At 50.4% G+C, this 21,655-nt stretch overlaps 1 protein-coding gene across 8 annotated transcripts in view; it reads right to left on the bottom strand.

The window, feature by feature from the left end:
• Positions 1–21,655, bottom strand: part of LOC138528617 (ankyrin repeat domain-containing protein 50-like) — a 394,440-nt gene that overhangs the window by 135,967 nt on the left and 236,818 nt on the right. For 7 of the 8 annotated variants that reach the window (XM_069640417.1, XM_069640419.1, XM_069640418.1 and 4 more), the window contains one exon: positions 5,023–5,602. In XM_069640417.1, the coding sequence (XP_069496518.1) occupies positions 5,023–5,426 (404 nt within the window). In that variant the 5' untranslated portion in view covers positions 5,427–5,602. Of the gene's footprint in view, positions 1–5,022; positions 5,603–17,462; positions 17,618–21,655 lie in introns of those variants that run through there. The other variant, XM_069640420.1, reaches the window with a different exon arrangement.

The raw sequence follows: 21,655 nt of genomic DNA, 5'->3' as shown, positions 1-21,655 counted from the left end.
CACGAGATGATATGGGAAGACGAAAAGGCGGGCAAACTGGTTATCCCCACCAGTCAAAGGAAGAAGACTCTTTGGGATGAAGATCTCCTCTGTCGTTGGAAGAAGTGGTGAGTCGGTTCAGCAGGGCTCCACCGGTGGTGTCGTCGTTGCAGGTCGGCTCAGCTTCTCCCTCTTCAGATTCTTTGGTCCTGTGGCGACGTCTGAAGTTCCAGTCCCCAAAGCCCTGCTTTTATGCAGAAAACCCCCATTCATCAGTCCTAGCTGTCACTCAAACATGCTAAGTGGTGAGCTGGGCCAATCACACAAGAGTGCTACTTAAGTTGCCGAGGCAACTCAGTCCAGGGTGCCTAAACGCCCCTCCCACACATCCAGTAGACCCAGACAGAGTGGCACCACTTTTGGAGGCTTCTGTGGAGAAGCCCGCCAAAAAGTGGAACAAAGGGCTCGACTTGGGTTGGAGTTACAGAGGCGAACACAAACGCCATTTTAAAACCGAGTCCTGGCGAAAAGACCCAACCGGGGAATAAATATTAAATAAATAACCCGACGGTATCTTTAACATTGCACCAAAAAGTGGTGCGTTTACAATGAATGGGAAAATCCCATAGTAAATATTCTTAAGGAATATTTTGCGTGATAACCACTGTCACCAGCCAGAATCTCGACGAGGGGAGACTGCACAGTGCCCCCTCGAAAAACAGACCCAGAGGCAATCTAATTACCCCTACCAGTACCTTCCAGAATATGATGGTTTGTACTGATTCTGTTCCCAATTTAAGACTAGTAAAGTCAATGGCGACTTTACATGCCCTGGGAGACAGTAGTCAGTCCCAGGGTATGGAGTCTATGTTTGGGGGGTCACTATGACACCCCTGTGTTACTGCACTGAGGGTGCTGTGTAACACACTTACCAAAAACCACATGAAACCCTATGGAGTAAAAGAGCCCATAAAACACATCACAAAGTCAAAGGATATCTCAAATCATGTCTAAGAGTGGGAGGGAAAAAAAAAGGGTCTCACTCTTAGCAGGAGAAAAAAAATAAACCCAAAAATCCAGCAAAGCTGCTGGGGGACTCACTAGGTTTGGGAAATTAGCCTCAACAGAGAATTCTCCCTAACAGCCAGAACGCAGCAAAAATTGCTGAAAAAACGGGTGAATATATATTTATTTATTTGAAAAAAAAATGTCCCCTCAGAGATTGGCGTCACTAGCGCAGCCAATCTCCCAGGGGAGAGGAAAAAAACCTCCCCCCCCCCCAGATAAACCCCAGGGTGCGAATGGCTTTCACCACTACTGTGGGGGGGGGTGAACATGGCCGGTAACGGCCCCCAGCACTTGCGAGGCCGGAACCTACCTAGGGTCAGGTTGGCGTGACGTTACCGGCCATGTCTGCCCCCTACAGCAGGAGAGCCATATTATCTGCATGCAATTATTTTCATGATTGCACATATTACGGTCTTCCGAAGGGCCTTCCACCCCCACAGCACTTCCAGGCCATAACAATGGCAGGTGATATACAAATATGGAATAAAACAAGAATGCTCTGGGCTACTAGAATACGTAGACCAAGAGGCTCTGCCTTCTCAGTACTCGTCACCCATCTTTGGAACTCCATCTGCTATCTCCCGAACAGCTTTCTTGCAGAGGCACCTGTCAGTTTCCAGTTTCCTCCTCATTTCCAGCCTGCCCTCCATTAGCAGCTCTCCTGACGAGAGACATCACGGCGCATGCCTGCCCATGAGCACACAAACTGCTGATCCTGGTCGCATGGGAAAAAGACTGGCTAGACAAAAGGCTAATTTAGCAAAATGCGTCTTCAATGGTTCTTTGTTGGTTGTGTCAGCTCCTTCTGTAAAGAAAAGAGTGTTTTTCGGCTCGACATTGTGGCACAGACTATATCCACAATAGCTTTATTTGTATTATTCTAATGTGGATTCTATTTTCAACTTGACTTTTCTGGTAAATTACTAGCTTAGAGTTCAGCAGCTCGCAGCATTTGCAACTAAATGGAAAGTACATTCAATTAGCAGATTTGCAATTCTCGGAATAAACGACAACGTCACATTTCACAAACAATACCATACATTTATTTTACGAACCACCAGAGTTATGCATATTTCATTGCATTTAGATCTGCAAGGGCTGCTAAAATAATGATTACTGCGAATATTTTAAATTGTTTCCAAAAGTATTTTTTGTGGGGAAAAGAAATGAACTGAAAAAGGTTTTTCCCGGGTTTGAAATGTCCATAAATGTTACATTCCTGTTCATACAAAGGAGACCCATTACCTACAACCCCTTCATTCCCACAAGAAAGAATCCTCATCACATACTGCAGATGCCAACAACCTGACCTCGATCCCTCCCTTTATACAAGAGACCAAGCCTAGTGGCTCTTCTTTCATTGTAGAGGGAACACCTGGCAAGCAAAGGACACTGGTCCTTTAATGCAAAGAGCCACACCTGGAATGAATTCAGACACGTGTAGGAGAACGCCTGGCCTTCACTCCTTCATACAGTAACAGACCCTACTTCATTTAAGGGACAGCACCTGGCCTCCAACCACTTACACAAGAGACACCCAGCCTTTCAGCCCAATGTACACAAGGGAATGCCCGGTCCCTGATCCTTCGCAATAGAGACAATGACAGGCCTCAGACGAGGTCTGCTCCTTGACCCTTCAAACAAAGGACAAGGATTGACCTTGAACCCTTCATATGAAGGACATCACCTGCCTTAGATGGTTTATCCAAGTGGCACCACCTCGCCCTTGACCCGTCACACAAAGGAAAAAGATGACCCTTCCCCTGTTCATAGAAGGGGCAGTGCGCCTGGCATTCAACCCATTATCCAGGAGAACACACCAGCGTTTAACCTTTCACCCAGAGGAGGTAGAATAATTAAACTTCAGATCATTCACACAGAGCACAGAGAATAGTGTTCAACGAATCCATAAATTACAATCACATAGTAGAAGTGATCGCAGAGGTCAAAACATGGCGCCACTCTTGACCTCCGACTTAAACCAGTACAACAATGTCAAATCTTCAAATCCTGGAAGTGGTTTAGGAACCCGGCGCACACTACTAGAGACGCCTTATTTCAGAGGGTTTTGCAGACAGTGAAACTAGGCAAACACACCACTTCGGAGTCCCAGCCTGGTTAATGTTCTGTACTGAATGCAGCAGGCCATTACATGAACATCCCCCCCGCCCACCCTTCCCGAGTCCAGTACGCGGTAGTTCATAACCTTGTGGTTCTGTCTGAAGGAACATGCAACACACTAATGATTTCAGACTCATTTATAGGGCGTGATACACCCGGTGGTACATCTGCTCCTGGACGTGTGCCTTAGAGTTGTCTGCTCGGCCAGAGTGCACCCCCACCCCGACTAATGTAAGACACAAACACTTCACCAGGGAGTGCATCAAGCAGCTTCAGGTCCCCAAAGGAGAAGTCCACTATTAACTCACCAGCCCCAAAACAAACGCCTAATCACACTGGATCACTCGGGTGGCAGTAAAAGTGATCTTTGTATGGAGTGGGTTCGAGTGGATTGCTGCCAAAGGGGGAAATTGGGGCTGGGGGAGGGGGTCAAAAGGCCCACCAGAAGATGAAAAAGGAGGGGGGGCCTTGAGAGGAGAACGTGGAGTCATCCAGATAAAGTAGGAATCAAAGAGCCGACATATGAGAGGAGAAAGACTACCAGAAGAGAGGAGGAGAAAGAGGAGACACTTTGCAGGGGAAGATTAAGAAAAGAGGACTGTGAAGCAGAGACGTAGCCAGGGTCGGGCCTGAGCGGACAAGCCCCACACACAATCTATAAATGTCACTACGGTGAGCCCAACTACATTAGCTGCAGGCCCCACTTGTTAGACAATCCTGGCTGCGTCTCTGCTGTGAAGGAGGTGAGGGCCCCTCTTGGGTGAAGAGAGAAGTAACATGCTGTGGAGGGGACAACAAATAGACAACCACAGTAGAAAAAAGTTTGCCTGTTTAGCGTTGGAGAAGTGTGGTTCTTTGTCGGTCTACGCTGCCTACCGTTTCACCAGAAGGCGTTGGACTCTGCATAAAATCCTCACACAGGCGTGCAGTGCGAGCAGTGTGTTGGGTGTGGTGGGATGTTAACACGGACTTGTACTGACCAGTCGGATTCCATGTAGGATTTACAGAGCGGAGGAGTAGGACCGAGTATGGCCTCCACTCCCATCGGAGATGAGGAAATGTTACTGGCACTAACCCTACCTTTGCCTCCATCTCCGCCAGACAAAGGCTTGTTCGTCAAGTCTGCGTCATTGTTGAAAAGGAAAAAAACCCTTGAAAAAGAAGAGCGACGGTCAGAACTTTATCACCACTCCCCCACCCCCCACACCATCTGACACTGTGCCCTTAACTCCACCTTTGCCTTAAGTTCCAGTAACCCCCTCGCCCGGGGGAAGGTGGGATGCAGCATTGCATTTCCCTTCCCATGGAAGGAACTATGCTTCCGCCCATATCACATGTGTACACGGTGGCATTAATGTCACACAAAATACATCAACAGCTGCTCAACAATCAACAGCAAGGGACTCTGGAGGTCCTGCCATTAAACGTGAGGTTTTGGGCCCTTAGTCTCATGAGGATGAGGGGCATCAGGGTAGGAAAGAAAAGTAGCTCCCATTAGACGTGGTGGACCGAGTGGTGCAGGGTGGGCTCACAAAGTAGGTAAACGAGGAAGGAGCATGCATTAGGTGGAAGGAAAGAGCTCAATGGGCACAGACCTGCTGTGGGAAGAGGTCCCATGTGAGAGTAGAGAGCAGGAACGACTGAGAAGGGTATGCAAAAGGAAAGCATGAGGGGGGGGAGCCCCCGCTGGGAAGCTAGGACTGGGGTGGGGCGGGGTGTTCAGAAACGAGGCCCATGTGAAAGTCAGCAGGAGCATGAAAGCAGGTGGACATGTGTTGAGAAAGCAGCAACAGGCAAAGAGGACATATTCCCCATCATATCATCAGCTATGTTCACAGTGAGGCAGATCTTTACCTTTTGAAGGCTTCATCCGGGTCCCTCTCACATTGGTTGGCGTCCAGCGCCCCCTGTAGGGAGGGCTCCTTCAGCTTCTCCCGGTAGCCCTGGATCAGTGGGCACGCCTGGATCTGCTCGGCCAGGCTGCGGATGAACTCGCGCACGGAGAGGGTGAGCAGGCTGTGGGCCTGGCAGAAGTGGTAGGCCAAGGCGCGCGAGCCCAGCCGCACCTTTTGACCCTGCTCCGAGGTGGGCCACAGCAGTTCCGTGCATAAGGCCGTCTTGCCACTGCCCGGGCCCCCGGTGACCAGGACACCACAGTTGCGGCCACCACTGCCACGGCCCTCCAGGCAGTGCTGCAGCCGCTGCAGGGCCCATTCCCGGCAGAAGAACGGCTTCCCCTGCAGCAGGCTCGCGCTCATTTCCCCGGCGGCACCGCTGCTGGTGCCAAGGCCTGCCCACGGCGCCCAGTGGGCATGCTGGAGGCTTAGAGCGGGCGCCGGGGGCTCAGGGCCTTCGCTTGCCTGGAAAGTGTTCGCTCTCGGCTGGTGGAGATGCACGGGGTGCGGATCTGCAGCATGTCAGGGCATGAAGGGACCTGGGGAGAAGGAAAGAGAGAAGAGGTGTGAACCGTGAGCAGGGCCAGCAGAGACTTAACTCCTTCAGCTCGCGGCCCCTTGCCGTGCCAAGGAGAAGGGAGCAAAGGGGGCAGAACATTGCAAAACAGCCACCAGCAGCAGCCAGGCGCATTACAGAGCTGGGAACACACACGCCAAATGAGAATGCATTTCAATAATGATGATGTGTTATACAGCACTGCTAGTAGGCCGCAATCCCGACCACAGCGCTTTACAGAGCACATATTTATATACAATATCACCCAGACGAAATTGGTACTCATTTATCAACCTCGAAAGGATGAAAAGCTGAGTTGGCCTTGCCGGGATTCGAACCTGCGACCTGCAGATCAGGCTCAGATCGCAGCAGCGAGCGCTCAACCCGCTGAGCTATCTTACCGGCTGTAATCAATACTACACTTGAAAGACCCTAATCTGTGTTATGTTACTTATCTGTATGTATATATGTACCATCAAGATTTATCACTATTGTAAATTTTAACTATGCAACACTGTAATTTGCTGTAACACTGTAATTTCCATGCAACATTGTAAGCTTCGTATGTTCTGTTCACTGCACCCGGTTACCCTTATGGCTGGCGCGCAGTACAAATAAACAAACAAACAAACACTAATCCACAACACACACTGCTATACAGCAGGGCCAATGACCCTCGATCCTTACCAACATTGCCCTGTGCTAGTCATATGGGGATCCGCATACATCACTGCTAGAGGGCCCCTTACCAGGGTCTTGGCCACCCTCCCATAACTATAATGGCTGAAATGCACACACGCATAATAGAACCTCCCAAACCTTTCCCAAATCTCTGGACCCCGGTCCGTCCTAGGGAGTTTCAACCATTAAGACCATAATTATGGTGAAAGGCACCACAACAAATTAAAACATGAAATTAAATGAAATCCTGACCAGCGGACAGAGATGTGAACTGCATACAGCACTGCTAGTAGGTCACAATCCTGACAGCCGCCATAGAGATGTGAACCGCATACAGCACTGCTAGTAGGCCGCAATCCTGACCAGCAGCCATAGAGATGTGAACCGCATACAGCACTGCTAGTAGGCCGCAATCCTGAGCACCGGCCATAGAGATGTGAACCGCATACAGCACTGCTAGTAGGCCGCAATCCCGACCAACAGCCGTAGAGATGTGAACTGCATACAGCACTGCTAGTAGGTCGCAATCCTGACAGCCGCCATAGAGATGTGAACCGCATACAGCACTGCTAGTAGGCCGCAATCCTGACCAGCGGTCATAAAGATGTGAACCGCATACAGCACTGCTAGTAGGCCGCAATCCTGACCAGCGGCCATAGAGATGTGAACCGCATACAGCACTGCTAGTAGGCCGCAATCCCGACCAACAGCCGTAGAGATGTGAACCGCATAGAGCACTGCTAGTAGGCAGCAATCCTGACCAGCAGCCATAGAGATGTGAACCGCATACAGCACTGCTAGTAGGCCGCAATCCTGACAGCCGCCATAGAGATGTGAACCGCATACAGCACTGCTAGTAGGCCGCAATCCTGACCAGCGGCCATAGAGATGTGAACCGCATACAGCACTATCAATGCACAGTAATCAGTGGCGGTACCCCGTGCATTGGCAATGGACCGCAATGTCGACAAGCAGCAGCCAGCACACCTCAACCCCAACTAGCAGCACACAGTGCTAAAAAGATGGGAACTACATATAATCCTACCAATCCGCTGCAATCCTGACCAGCAGCAGGTGTTCTTCAAATATAAACCAGAAAGCACAGACACTGCACCTCAATCCTAAAAGAGCAGCACCCAATGCTATAAATACGGGAACTGCAATAGACCACCGTCAGTGGACCCCCAAACCCGACTATTGTAATTGGTTATTTATAACGCGCTTAATACCTAGAGGTTTCTAAGTGCATGCATTGCCCCTGAGCTATCCTCGACTAGCTTCATTCACATCTAGCAACGTCCCACCCAGTCTTAAAGAAGCTTGGGTCCGCCCCCTTCTCAAGAAACCCTCCCTTGATCCTTCATCCACGTCCCTTTCCTGCTAAATATCCTTGATAAAGCTGCCCACAATCAAGTCCACCATTTCGTTGAGTCCAACTCCATCCCAGGCAAAAGACAATCCGGATTCCACAAAGGCCATGGTACCGAAACTACCCGCCTGGACTTAATAACCAAATTACTAAAATAATGGACAAAGGCAAACCAGCCCTCTTACTGCTATTAGACCACTCATCAGCGTTCGACCTCGTCGATCACGAAACACTAACCTCGCACCTCGGCACACTTCTCAACACAGGCCACCCCTGGATAACCTCATTCCTAGAAGGCAGAGCCATGAAAGTCTTTATGGGCGCTGCCAACGCTGCCCCCCCCCATCCAAGCCTAGATGGAAGCCAGTGCACTCTGCCTTAACAGAGAAAAAACAGAGATCATCCTCTTAGGCCCAAAAGAAATACTGAACAAACTGGACTCTAAATGCAAAAACTTCCTTATCGACAACACCATCATCACAGCCTCCCCATCATTAAAGACCCTTGTGGTCTACCTTGAATCCACCTTATCCGTGAACAGAAAGGTTAGTGCCATCGCCTCTGCCTCCGCCCACACCACCAAACTTATAAATGCCATCAGACCGTTCCTCTCTAGCCAAAACTGTCTCACTATTGCTACCATCGGCGCTAAGCTTAACTTTTGTAATGCTCTTCTTGCAGGCACCTCAGCTAAAAACAAACCAGCTCCAAACAGTCCAGAATAACGCACTTAGCTGCACTTAACATCCCCAAGAGAGATCACATTACACAAGCTAGAAGAGACGCCCACTGGCTCCCAGTTAAGGAAAGAATTACATTCAAGACCCTCACTTTAACACACAAATGCCTCACCCTCTGTGCACCCCCCTACCTATCCGAAACCATCAGCAGAGACATTTCCACAAGGGCCAGAAGAACACAGCACACAAACCTACTGCACATCCCACCTATCAAGAGAATCAAAGCAGGAGGATTAGGCTTCCCTCACCTAGCGCCCAAATTATGGAACGCGCTGCCCAACGATCTTTGAGCAGAAACCTCCCTCACTACCTTCTGAAAAAGCCTCAAAATCACACTATTCAACTGACACTTCACACACTCCCACCCTGGATCTTCTTTAACTAAGCTTGTATAACACAATAGACTGTTTTGTACTAAAGATTGCCTCTGTACACCTCTAACTGTTATGCCCTGTGTAACCAGACATGTTTTCCTGTAACAGCGCCACGAAGCCCAAGGGCTGATGTGCGCTTTATACATGTTAAATAATAAATACATAAATAAATCGCATGAGCCAATGGGAATAAAGGACGGGAAACACATTCCACTGCCAACACTCTCCACTTGAATCTCCTACCCTCCAATGGCCCCTATATCACACACGCCCCTCACAGACCGATGTCTCAAAAGAAGATCCAGCTTGCCCGACTCCACTGCCCGCTGCTATTCCAGCATGGGGGCAGTGTCCCGCGCCAGCGTGGGGAGATGCTATCACAGTCTTGATGTTACTTAAAGCGCTGAGCATTGCATCTTTTTACTTACACGCCCAACATGTGTCAACACCTTCAACAGCAAGTCCAACAGGTTCAACAGGGCCCTCTACATTCCCAATAAAGCGGGTGGAGCCGAGATTCTGGAGCACTTGGCCGACGGATATCACAATGCACACGCTCCTGCTCATCACATCAGAATGCTTAGGCTGGTGGACACGCTTTGGGGGGCTACGGAGGAAGGCTTTCAAGAAGAATGCAAGTTACCCATCAATGCAGGATTAGGTAAAATGCAGCTTCATAGGACATAAGGTATGTGAAAGGACAAAGCAGGTTCCTCAGGTGTGTAGAAGTGATGTGGGGCTGTGCCAGAGCTCTGTGCTGAATGCAGATTGCACTACAGATCTGAACAACGGGCCCCTGTATACAGGTACAGGCAAAAAATACAGACTTTTGGTCGTTAGAGGTCCGGATAAAAGCAGACGTGAAACTAAATAATAAAACAGAAACTTCAGACACCTGTACACGAATCTGCAAGCAGATACCGACATCATGCAACACTGACAAATGGGACACAAATATTTCACCAACAAACCAAGTATAAGACACCGAAAACCACAATACAGGTACTAGAAGCAGGCACTTGTATACAGACAGACTACAGAAAGGATACAGGCACAAGGAGCACAGAGCTGCAAACAAATTATGGGACCAGAAGCGTGTATACAGATAGTGCATTTTCTAAGTGTCTGCCTTTGGACTGACAAAATAAAATGCAGAACACTGGCGTAGACCGCTGCATACAGAACACTACACACATGTTGCGGACACTAGTACCATGTACCTGTAACATGGACGGTACAAACCGCAGCACAGACAAGTGCCCATTTTAAGAAGCCGCAGCAACACAGACACCAGGGAGAGGTACCTCTCTCTACATTCACAAGTACAAACAGCAACTGTGAACAGACATAGCTAACAAACCCAGTACAGACACAAGGAACATACTCTGTACATGGGTAGTTACACAACACTACAGGCAAAAAGAACAGACTTGATGGTATTCGTACAAATGGCCATGGGAAACTGGCGAGCTCTGGGACATTAGCAACCTGAAATGTCAGATATTTTTTAAACGCAGCATACAGAGCAGGAGCATACATTTGTATACACATATTCAAACAGAAAAGACACAGACATCTCTCTACAGGCGCCTAAAAAATAAATGTAATACAGTAAATACAAATAACCAAAAAGCAATGGCGAGAGAATTTGAAAATCGATCGATCATTACCACCGGTAAAACCCTTTTAATTATGCATTCCATTGACAATGCTATTACAATAAGGCAAAACTATATACAAATAAGTAATTCCCACCCCGAAGGCCAGTCCTGACAGTCCCAAAGCAGGCCAGTCCAGACAGACCCAACCAACTTCCTGGCCGCGAACACATATGGCCCTGTAGTAGCCCATGAGAAGAGACTGCTTTCCCGGACACTGGAAGTCCATATAGGATTTGCTTGTCCTCAAAGGTCAGGAAGAAGGGTTAGAGACAAGACTGTCAAAGGACAAACAAAATATCTTGTGGCACGGCCATGGTTGAACACTAGCCACAGTAGGTAGCCAAACGCAGTAAGGCCAACGTCAAATACACCAGAAACAGCTAAAAGTAACTGCTGCCCCCAGCATGTCCTTTAGACACACCTAAAGTAAACAAAAATCCTCTCAGTGTTCGTCTAGGGCAAAACAAAAGATGTACCCCATTGTACTGCAAACACAAAACGTTACCAAAAGTGAGAACAATGTAACAAAACTAAGGGAAATAATGTTTCCCAGCCCAGTATTGACAGCCTGAAGTACATGTCAGTTTCCCAATGACAAATGAGCTAAAGTCAGTGTAGTGAGGCAGAAGGCATCACTGCACTGCAAAAAGAGCAGGTCAGATTTAAAAATAAAAAAGCTAAAATTTGGGGGTCCATAAAAATGGAGGGAAAGGTGCGGTAAAGAGAAATCTTTCCTAACAGTAAATGAAAACGTCAAGCAGCACAACGCTTGCTAGTATGCAACTACCAAGACCGGTGTTTGTGTCCGTCCACGGAAGTTCCACAGCCCTTGCGGACAACATAACACCATCCATCATTTGTTGCTGAACTAGTAAACAAATATGTAAACAGCACAAACCAGACACCGGAAACAGGCAGCTGTACAACTATAAACTCTACAAAGACACAGGAAATCGGCACCTGTATACTGTTTCCTACAAGCAGACTACTGACATGAGCCACATGGCCCTACACAGACATACTACAACACTGGATACAGTCACCTACAAACCTAACCAGGACAGTGAAAACTGGTGTCTTTATAGGGTTACCTACAAACAGAATAAAACAAACCCTTGCGCAGACATGCTACAAGCACAAAAAAGACAACACACACAACGGTTATGAAGATACCACAAAATGCAATACAGATACTGAGATCAGACTGGGATACAAGACCAGGAACCTAAGACAGGTTTGTCAAAATGCCCCTTGTGGTTCGCAGACACAAGCGTGGGAATTGACAAAGGCAGAGCCAAGGGTTGGAACGGGTAAATCGCTTGAGGAGAGAAACATTAATCGCTGTTCTCTAGCTTCAAATGTCTCTATGGTGTATATCATGATCTGGGTGTGGTCTGGGTGAAGAGTGCAGCAATTACTGTACTCCATCGGAGCCCTACCACTCGTTACCACATAAAACATAGCACACCCATGTATGCCAGCTAGAAACTAGTTTTGTAATCACCCCAATACCCACAGTGTTGTGTTTCTCGATTTATTGCTGTATGTCAAATTCAGGCGTTTTGCCCCACTTGCCAAATGTCTCAAATCTGTGTTTTTACACCCAGTGCTGTGTCTCGAATTTGTGAGTTTTTTTCCCCCGCTTGCTAGGTCTCTTGGATCGGTTTTTAATACCTGCTGTTGTGTCTCAAATTTAGGCATTTTATCCCACTTGCCAGGTCTCTTAAATCTGTGTAAAATCCAGTACTGTGTGCGAGGGCTAGGGGTCTCCATGCTGCCCCCATCTTTAAAATCTAAAATTACTTCCGTAGCTGCTCTATCGCACTTCTAGGGAGGTCCCCACTTGCTGTTTTTTCCTCCTCTTCTAGGTGCTGTCCACTCTAGCACTATTTCAGCTCTGAGTGTCCCTCCACTGCAGCTGTATTCCAGTCCTGGGTATTTTCCTCCCCTTTCCGATTCCTCCAATTCTAGGTGCTCTTTCCCCAGCAGTGTTGCCCGGATTTTTGAGGTCCCCCATACTGCTCTAGTGCTTCAAATCCAAGTGCTCAACCCTAAACCCCTTTATCCTGCTTCTGGGTGTTTTTCGGCAACTGCGGTTTCTCCAATTCTAGGTGTTTCCCCTCTAGCACAGTGTTTCCCCCCTAGCACGGTGTTACAGTCCTAGGGGCTCCCCCATCACTGCTGGATTTTGGTTCCAAGCTCTCCCTCGCATTGCACCTGTACTACAAGTGAAACACCTCCAGAAATAAGGCTACCCGCTAGTAATGGCCACCAATCTTGGGTGCTTCACCATCATTTCTGTGCCTCCAATCTAGGGGTTTATAAGGGAATCTAGCAGAAAAGAAGCTGTAAACTGCCAGTTGACTAATAGTCTGAGGCGTGCAGACTTCACATACGGCCCACAGGGTAAGTCCACCATAGCGCGCATTCAGAAACCACCTTCCAGCCCTGTTCCCTTAGGACCTTTGCCCCAAACCGCTATACAACCCAACAGACCCCGAACGAGCCACAATCATCCCCCGCCACCTGACAAGAACTATAGAAACCACCAAGGAAACCATGACAAAAAGGATCCCTTAACTCACACAAAACAACAACCCCAACAAAAACTCTGCAAAAGTGTTGGAGGTGGGCAAGGGCCCCTGCGACCCAAAACACAACTAACTTCCAAAAACTAGAAAACTTTAAGAGAACAGAATATGTTGCACCACAGAACGGGAGGAAGCTAGAGAAAACGCAAAGAAAGGATACACTACAGGGAACCATGCCAGGAAACCATGCTATCAAATACCAACACAGCAATGGTGCACAGACATATAAGCGCAAGAGAAAAAGGCACACTCAAAAACAAGACAAAAATCATTATACCAAACACAATATCTTGCTACGGACCACTTGGCAGGGCAGCAAACGACCACCAGAAATGTTAGGCACACCGGCAGGCTAACAGTACTGCGCAGGAAAAAGGTAGAAACATGTGGAAGGAGAACGATGGGAAACAACACCTTCACCCCATACATCACCAGAACCCAAGGGGACCTACAGCAACAGCAACTAGACATAGAAGAGGAGCCAGAAGTAGTCCAGGACCCAATACGAAACCTAGCCGATCTACTCAATGGCATATCAGACCCAACGAAAAACAAACTGTGAACAATGAGGAAACTCCACAACAAAGACACACACTGACGAATGCAAGAACAAAGCAGGACACTTAAGAAAAAAAACACACTGCAAACTAATCAATGCAAGATCGATGTCCAAACACGCTACAGAGATCTGCTCAACAACAGTGGAATTGACATCCTATTTGTCACAGAAGCCTGGCTAGATGACAGCTACGAAGTCACACTATACAGCTGTCTACCAGACGATTTCAAATGTATACAGGTAAACAGAAAATGAAAAAGAGGACGACTTGCTGTTGCATACAAAGAACCCCTAAAAATAGCAACGGACCAGCTGAACATACCAAACTGCAAATCACTCATCCTTCACCGGACATCGGACCAACAAACAAAACTCGCGTTCATACTCATCTGTAGGCCACCGAACTACAGCGCATACTTCATAGGCACCTTCATAGAAGCTGTTGCAAACCTTGCCAAACATGATCACCTGATCATCCTCATGAGACTTCAACATATGGTTCGAAGAAGAAAACGCAAACTCGCAAAAATCACTAAGCAGCTTGAGACAATGAGACTTCAACATATAGTGTAAGAGCGACACACTCCACAGGACACTCTTGACGCAATCTTCGACAACAAAAAATGATCTCAACTGCGCCACCAATACAAATACTATGGAGCGACCACCTCATTATACTGTTCGTGATCCAACTACCATCAAACCCACCACAAAGTAACCCCGATCTGGAAAAAAATGTTGAATACTGTCCAATAACTTGGAACAACTAGAATCCTCAAAGCCATTGATCACTGCTATTCCAGTACTCTAGCCGTGCACCAACTAGGTCGGCTCGGCCTTTCTACTATCCCTGAATAAATGTAGTCAGTGGTATTCGTATGTGCTTAGGAGCTGGAGGAATTGGACACGATGCACTATATAATTCACCAAATCATGAAGGCACCTTGGAGACGAGCAGGCCAGTGCATCCATCACTCCACTGATGCCCGATGCACGGGTCATGCACCCCAGTGCTAGCCTCTGGCATGCTGGCCATCTTTTACCGAGACTACTCAACAGCTCTGCCACTGGCCCCCAAGTCCAACGCTTGCTGCAAAGGTGCCCCCGTGCAGGTAGTGCGCAAGACGCCTGCACTTGCGGGACATTGGGGTCATGCAGACAGGCAAGAGCCTTGCCTTCACCCATCCATGGCTGGCACGTTAGCCAGCTTCTGAATCGCCATGCGGGGTGCACATGAAGGAGGGGTCACCAGGGATCGGGGGCACTGCCGCTTGACGTGGCACCCCGAAACGGTGAATTGAGAACCACAGGGGGGTGTTCGGGGAATGCGGACCCCAGAGCGGGCTTTCTTCATGTAAACTTTACCTGGGCGGGCACCACCCCCTGCCCCACAAGCACCAATATTATCTGGCATCTGCTGCACGTGCCGACCCTGGCCCCCGCATGAGCGGTGGGCACTGCACTGAAATCCGTGGCGGAGGCAGCCAGCTGTTCGGATATTAGCCCTCCCCTGTACTGCAGTTCCTGGCCAGGTCTCCAGATATTGGCAATGGCGGGCAGGTGCTGCTCCCCAAATGAGCTGCAGGCACTGGATACAGATAAATCCAGGTACTGGCCCCTACCTGTGCTACAAGTGCTGACTCTGCTATCCTACAGTGCACCAGATAATGGCAACCCCCGAGCTGCAGGTACTGGTTCTGCTCCTCATCGTTGCCCAGTACTGACCCAATTTCCTCCTGAAGTGGCAGATATGGGCAGGTAAATAGCCTCACCTTTACTGCAGTTTCAGGGGCGGCAGATCTTGGCAGACGCTGTCCCCTCAGCGGAGCTACATGTTCGGGCTCTGCTCCGTCCAGAGTTGGGAGGTACTGGGTATGCTCTCCTACAGTGCAAAAGGAATGAACTCACCCGAGTTCTGGGTACTGCACTGCAGCCCAGAGGTAGCGCACCTGCTGGTCCAGATGCACATTTGGGTGGCTGATACTGCACCTCACCTGAGCTGCAGGTAGATGCAATTCTTCCTTCCTGGCTGTTCGGTTCTGGTCCTACCTGTGCTGCAGATACTGGACCTCTCCTGAGCTGCAGGTAGTGGCACTGCTTTCTCCCAGGGAGTCCGGTACTAGTCATGCCTGTGCTGAAGGTACTTGACCTCACCTGAGCTGCAGGTAGTGGCACTGCTTCCTCCCGGGGTGTCCGGTACTGGTCCTACCTTTGCTGAAGATACTGGTCCTCACCTAAGCTGCAGGTAGTGGCACCGCTTCCTCCCAGGGAGTCCGGTACTGGCCCTACTTGTTCTGCAGATAATGGACCTCACCCGAGCTGCAGGTAGTAGCACTGCTTCTCCCGGGGTGTCCGGTACTGGCCCTACCTGTGCTGCAGGTACTGCTTCCTCCCAGGGACTCCGGTACTGGTCCTCCCTGTGCTGCAGATATTGAACCTCACCTGAGCTGCAGGTAGTGGTACTGCTTCCGCATGGTGTGTCCAGTACTGGCCCTACCTGTGCTGCAGGTACTGCTTCCTCCCAGGGAGTCCGCTACTGGTCCTACCAGTGCTTAAGGTACTGGACCTCACCTGAGCTGCAGGTAGTGGCACTGCTTCCTCCCAGGGTGTCCAGTACTGGTCCTACCTCTGCTGAAGATACTGGTCCTCACCTGAGCTGCAGGTAGTGGCACTGCTTCCACCCAGGGAGTCCAGTACTAGTCCTACCTGTGCTGCAGGTACCGCTTCCTCCCAGGGAGTCCGCTACTGGTCCTACCAGTGCTTAAGGTACTGGACCTCACCTGAGCTGCAGGTAGTGGCACTGCTTCCTCCCGGGGTGTCCGGTACTAGTCCTACCTTTGCTGAAGATACTGGTCCTCACCCAAGATGCAGGTAGTGGCACTGCTTCCTCCCGGGGTGTCAGGTACTGGCCCTACCTGTGCTGCGGGTACTGCTTCCTCCCACGGAGTCCGGTACTGGCCCTACCTGTGCTGCGGGTACTGCTTCCTCCCATGGAGTCCGGGTCTGGCCCTACCTGTGCTGCAGATAAGGGACCTCACCCGACCTGCAGGTAGTGGTACTGCTTCCTCCCGGGGTGTCAGGTACTGGCACTACCTGTGCTGCAGATACTGGTCCTCACTTGAGCTGCAGGTAGTGGCACTGTTTCCTCCTGGGGTGTAAGATACTGGCCATACATGTGCTGCAGGTTCTACTTCCTCCCAGGGACTCCGGTACCGGTCCTACCTGTGCTGCAGATAAGGGACCTCACCCGAGCTGCAGGTAGTGCCACTGCTTCCTCCCGGGGTGTCCGGTACGGGACCTCCCCTGAGCTGCAGGTAGAGCCACTGCTTCCTTCCAGGGAGTCCGGTACTGGCCCTAACCTGTGCTGCAGATACTGGACCTCAGCTGTGGAGCAGCTACTGGCTGCCGTATCCCACAACATAGCATATATTGCTCGCCAGTGCTGTAGGTACTGGCTCTACGATATCCAGGGTGTCAGATAAAAGCGCTAAGTGGGCTACGGATGCTAGGTTTCTCCTTCGGGGTGGCAACTATTTGCCCTCTCCTGGGCAGCAGGTACTGACTCTGCTATCCCACAGTGTCACAGATAATTGCTCCCACCTGTACTGCAGGCACTGGTCCTTTCTTTACAGGGGGTGGGGGGCAGGCTAAGCGCCCCACAGAGGTGGCAGGCATGAGTCCCCGGCTGAGCAACAGTTAAGAGCTGTGTCTCCCCCGTGGGTGGCAGGCACCGGGCAGGCACCCGCTCACTGCCCCGCCATTCGCCCGTGCAGAGATCCTCCGACTCCCACACCCCTCACAGGCAGCTAGGGAGCTAAAGCTCGGGCTGGACCGGGGCGGACGGGCGGGCGGGCATGCTCGCACTCACCGGCTTGTGCTGCGTCTTGGCGCCTCCTTCGGTGTGCCCATCTCTGCCCGGGCCGCTGTGGTGGGGCAGCAGAGTGGCGAGGGCACCCCCAGCGCCGGGCAGGCGAGCGGCCCATCCAGGAACTCGTGTGTGTGCGCGGCCGCGGAGAGCTCAGGAGCCAGCAAGGCGGAGCCCAGCGCCCCAGGCAAGCCGTGCATTCATTCCCTCCCAGCCCTGCCCACCAGAGCAGGGCACTTAAAGGCAACGCAGCCCAGTGGCCAGCATGCACACGGGCCGGGCGCTCGCCGCCAGCCTCTCGAGTGCATCCTCACAGTACACTCGAGTTCAACAAAGCGCCAAGTGCTACCAGTCTTCCCTGTACCTAGCGAGAAGCGCTAGAAATGCCATGCACCCACACACGTTTAAAGCTGTTTTTTATTAAAAAAAAACAGTGACTGCCTTATATGGACAGCAAATGCCAAGAGCATCCTCATACGACCAGGCAAAGTCGTCAGGAGCAGCGGCAGACTCCTAGGTCCATGTCTTGCACTCACATGCCCGGTGCAGCCATACAGACCTAGAACCCCGCCGTGCTTAGGAGATATAGGCGTTCTATGCCAAGGTTTGCAAACATGCGGGAGTACCTCCAAGAAGCAACACAGCCTAATGACCGTCTCTGTGGGATGGCGCCCACCCAGGGTCCAGCCTACACGTCCAGGTTGCATCACAGAGGACAGCGCAGAGCAAAATGCCAGGCAATTCCCTTCTGCACCAGAGTTGCACCAGCAACCCCAGACGCGTGTTTCAGCCTTGTTGTACTTCATCAGTGAGGTGTGGCTAGGAAGGGGGCATTAGAGCAGTGGTCGTCAAACTGGGAGGCTGCACCCTCTAGGAGGGCCGAAGGCTCCCGAGGGGGCCCAAACAAAAGAGATTAAGAGGACATGTTTTCACATAAAATAACACGCATATTGTCTACTGCTTATATTTACTGATAAAAGCAGTCACCTTAAACCTTTTTGAAACAGAACACGAACATCCTTCAGGCCCCCTCTGGGGACTAACCCCTAGGTGGGGAATCACAAACCATATTTTGACTGGGGCAGGGGAAGGGGGTGTCGGTATGAAGTTTGAACACCACTACATTAGAGGCGCCACACCACTGCAGATACGAGCTGGGTGTTGTCACCATACCACTGCAGATACGAGCTGGGTGTTGTCACCATACCACTGCAGATATGAGCTGGGTGTTGTTGTCACCACACCACTAGAGATATGAGCTGGGTGGTGTTGTCACCACACCACTAGAGATATGAGGTGGGTGTGGTTGTGACAGTCAAGGAACATTTGAAAGTGTATTGTCCTGTTTGGAGGTACACCATGAGTGCAGGCATGTCCCTATCTCCTCGCTCCCCGGATGTTTGGTCCTTCTATGTCCTTAGGCCCCCGTGATGGCAACGGGTGCTTCACAAGGGACGCCAGCCTCTGCTCCCTCCGGAGCCAAAAAGGGACAAAACAGCAATACGTCCATACACATGCGCTGGGCACTATCCACACACATGTGCTGGGCACTATCCACACACATGTGCTGGGCACTATCCACACACATGTGCTGGGCACTATCCACACACATGTGCTGGGCACTATCCACACACATGAGCTGGGCACTATCCACACACATGAGCTGGGCACTATCCACACACACACATGAGCAGGGCACTATCCACACACATAAGGAGGGCACTATCCACACACACGAGCAGGGCACTATCCACACACACGAGCAGGGCACTATCCACACACACGAGCAGGGCACTATCCACACACACGTGCTGGGCACTATCCACACACATGAGCTGGGCACTATCCACACACATGAGCTGGGCACTATCCACACACATGCGCTGGGCACTGTCCACACACACACTATCCACACACATGCATGAGCTGGGCACTATCCATACCCATGAGCTGGGCACTATCCATACACACTATCCACACACGTGCTGGGCACTATCCATACATATGAGCAGGGCACTATCCATACACACTATCCACACACGTGCTGGGCACTATCCAGACATATGCACTGGGCACTATCCATACACATGAGCAGGGCCCTATCCACACACACTATCCATACACATGAGCTGGGCACTATCCAAACACACACACACTATCCATAAACATGAGTTGGGCACTATCCACACACACATTATTCATGCACATGAGCTGGGCACTATCCAGACACATGCGCTGGGCACTATCCACACACATGAGCAGGGCACTATCCGCACACACACTATCCAAACACATGAGCAGGGCACTATCCACACACACTATCCATACACATGAGCTGGGCACTATCCACACACACTATCCACACCACATGAGCAGGGCACTATCCATACACACTATCCACACACACTATCCATACACATGCGCTGGGCACGATCCATACACATGAGCAGGGCACTATCCATACACACTATCCAGCCAAATGCGCTGAGCACTATCCAGACACATGAGCAGGGCACTATCCACATACATGTGCTGGGCACTATCCACACACATGAGCAGGGCACTATCCACATACATGTGCTGGGCACTATCCAGACACATGAGCAGGGCACTATCCACATACATGTGCTGGGCACTATCCAGACACATGAGCAGGGCACTATCCACACACACTATCCAGACACATGATTTGGGCACTATCCACACACACTATCCAGACACATGATCTGGGCACCATCCACACACACTATCCACACACATGAGCAGGGCACTATCCACACACATGCGCTGGGCACTATCCACACACATGCGCTGGGCACTATCCACACCCACTATCCAGACACATGAGCTGGGCACTATCCATACACACTATCCAGACACATGAGCTGGGCACTATCCGCACACACTATCCACACCACATGAGCAGGGCACTATCCATACACACTATCCACACACATGCGCTGGGCACAATCCATACAAATGAGCAGGTCACTATCCACACACATGCGCTGGGCACTATCCATACACACTATCCACACACATGCGCTGGGCACGATCCATACACATGAGCAGGGCACTATCCATACACACTATCCAGACAAATGCGCTGAGCTCTATCCAGACATATGAGCAGGTCACTATCCACATACATGAGCAGGTCACTATCCACATACATGCGCTGGGCACTATCCAGACACATGAGGAGGGCACTATCCAGACACATGAGGAGGGCACTATCCAGACACATGAGCAGGGCACTATCCACACACACTATCCAGACACATGATTTGGGCACTACCCACACACATGATCTGGGCACCATCCACACACACTATCCACACACATGAGCAGGGCACTATCCACACACACTATCCAGACACATGATTTGGGCACTATCCACACACATGATCTGGGCACCATCCACACACACTATCCACACACGAGCAGGGCAATATCCACACACATGCGCTGGGCACTATCCACACACATGAGCTGGGCACTATCCACACCCACTATCCAGACACATGAGCTGGGCACTATCCATACACACTATCCAGACACATGAGCTGGGTACTATCCATACACACGAGCTGGGCACTATCCATACACACGAGCTGGGCACTATCCATACACACGAGCTGGGCACTATCCATACACACGAGCTGGGCACTATCCATACACACGAGCAGGGCACTATCCGCACACACACTATCCAAACACATGAGCAGGGCACTATCCACACACACTATCCATACACATGAGCTGGGCACTATCCACACACACTATCCACACCACATGAGCAGGGCACTATCCATACACACTATCCAAACACATGAGCAGGGCACTATCCACACACACTATCCATACACATGAGCTGGGCACTATCCACACACACTATCCACACCACATGAGCAGGGCACTATCGATACACACTATCCACACACACTATCCATACACATGCGCTGGGCACGATCCATACACATGAGCAGGGCACTATCCATACACACTATCCAGCCAAATGCGCTGAGCACTATCCAGACACATGAGCAGGGCACTATCCACATACATGTGCTGGGCACTATCCAGACACATGAGCAGGGCACTATCCACATACATGTGCTGGGCACTATCCAGACACATGAGCAGGGCACTATCCACATACATGTGCTGGGCACTATCCAGACACATGAGCAGGG

This window comes from Ambystoma mexicanum, chromosome 7q (genome assembly GCF_040938575.1).
Source record: "Ambystoma mexicanum isolate Mex_15411 chromosome 7q, UKY_AmexF1_1, whole genome shotgun sequence".
Taxonomy (NCBI): domain Eukaryota; kingdom Metazoa; phylum Chordata; class Amphibia; order Caudata; family Ambystomatidae; genus Ambystoma; species Ambystoma mexicanum.
Note: the sequence above shows the minus strand (reverse complement) of the source record. Positions and strands in the feature narration are given on the sequence as shown.